We start from the raw sequence: 1,354 nt of genomic DNA, 5'->3' as shown, positions 1-1,354 counted from the left end.
ATCCAAAGCTTCCTTTATATGGGATGATGTGTTTTTTAATGTGACTGAACACTACATCTCATTCTTGTCACTTAAGGATGTCAGTTTAGTCCCAGAAGAGCCCTTGAGCACTGCCAATAAAAGCAATCACAACAATTATTCCATAATTATTCATAGGATCCATGTCATTCAGAAAATATTCATATAATTATTCAGTAATTATTTGTTGACCAATTTGTACCAGGCATTTTGCTTAAAACTCTGCACATATTTGGACAGCATATCTTCATCATCATCCTCAAGGTAATGCTGTTCTCCTAAGAATCAGGTAAGAAACCTGAACAAGAGGGCTAGCAAATCATGAATTTGCCCAGATTTCCAGTTTTTGGTTTCTGTGATGCTGGACAAACGACCAGAATGAGTCACAGGAAGAGTATTCATTCCTGTATCATTTTCCAGGACAGAGGTGTGCCCTCCTAAGATATTAGAATCAAAAGTCAGAAGTGTCTGCAACTTTGCTTTAAGAGCGTGGAAAATACCCTCTATCTTCCATGGAATTAGATGTGGAATTTCCCTGGACCTTTGGAATATACAAGAGAAGTATGAGACTTGAGTCTTCCCTTGACTGTATTTAATTCTCTCTTCTATGGAAGGCCAATGATTCTAAGACTTTTGCTTTTTTTTCTTTCTTTCTTTTTTATTTTGAGACAGAGTCTTGCTGTCACCAGGCTGAAATGCAGTGGTGCAATCTCGGTTCACTGCAACCTCTGCCTACCGGGTTCAAGCGATTCTCCTGTCTCAGTCTCCCAAGTAGCTGGGACTACAGGCATGTGCCACCACGCCCGGCTAATTTTTGTGTTTTTAGTAGAGACAGGGTTTCATCATGTTGGCCAGGATGGTCTCCATATCTTGGCCTCGTGATCCACCCACCTCGGCCTCCCAAAGTGCTAGGACGACAGGCGCAAGCCACCGCACCTGGCCAACTTTGGCCTTCTTATATCCACAATACATGTTTTATGAAGAAGATTTCACTAATAGCTCTATTTAGAAAGAATTAATATGAGCTATAGTTTAGGTTTTATGCCCTGGACTTACTATTTTTATAACTTCTGTTTTGAGATTAAATTCTCATGTAAATAGAAAAATACTTATTGCTTATGAAAGCAAACTAGTTATTGGTTTGAATTTTTTCACTGAAGCACACACTTTTGATTTTATCTTTGTCTGTCCCCGTCAGGGCCGCTCACTGTCTCCCAGTAGGACCTGGCCATGCCCCTGCACTTACCCTCGTCCTGCTCAACCATCTCCATGCACTGTCCAATTCCATCAGTGATTCAGGCCCCTCTCAAGGCTCCCTGAAATGGGTACAGGCTTC

The 1,354-nt window shown here is 41.2% G+C and overlaps 1 protein-coding gene across 3 annotated transcripts in view; it reads right to left on the bottom strand.

Annotated features, from left to right (window-relative positions):
• LOC116547958 overlaps positions 1-1,348 on the bottom strand; it is a 4,261-nt gene extending 2,913 nt beyond the window's left edge. For all 3 annotated transcript variants that reach the window (XM_032273685.1, XM_032273686.1, XM_032273687.1), the window contains exon 1: positions 1,265-1,348. In XM_032273685.1, the coding sequence (XP_032129576.1) occupies positions 1,265-1,306 (42 nt within the window). In that variant the 5' untranslated portion in view covers positions 1,307-1,348. The remainder of the gene's footprint in view (positions 1-1,264) is intronic.
• Positions 1,349-1,354: the final 6 nt, after the last annotated feature.

Source organism: Sapajus apella, unplaced genomic scaffold, assembly GCF_009761245.1.
Source record: "Sapajus apella isolate SASKATOON/1434 unplaced genomic scaffold, GSC_monkey_1.0 scaffold5756, whole genome shotgun sequence".
Taxonomy (NCBI): domain Eukaryota; kingdom Metazoa; phylum Chordata; class Mammalia; order Primates; family Cebidae; genus Sapajus; species Sapajus apella.
The sequence above is the reverse complement of the archived record's forward strand: the minus strand, read 5'-3'. Positions and strand labels throughout refer to the sequence as shown.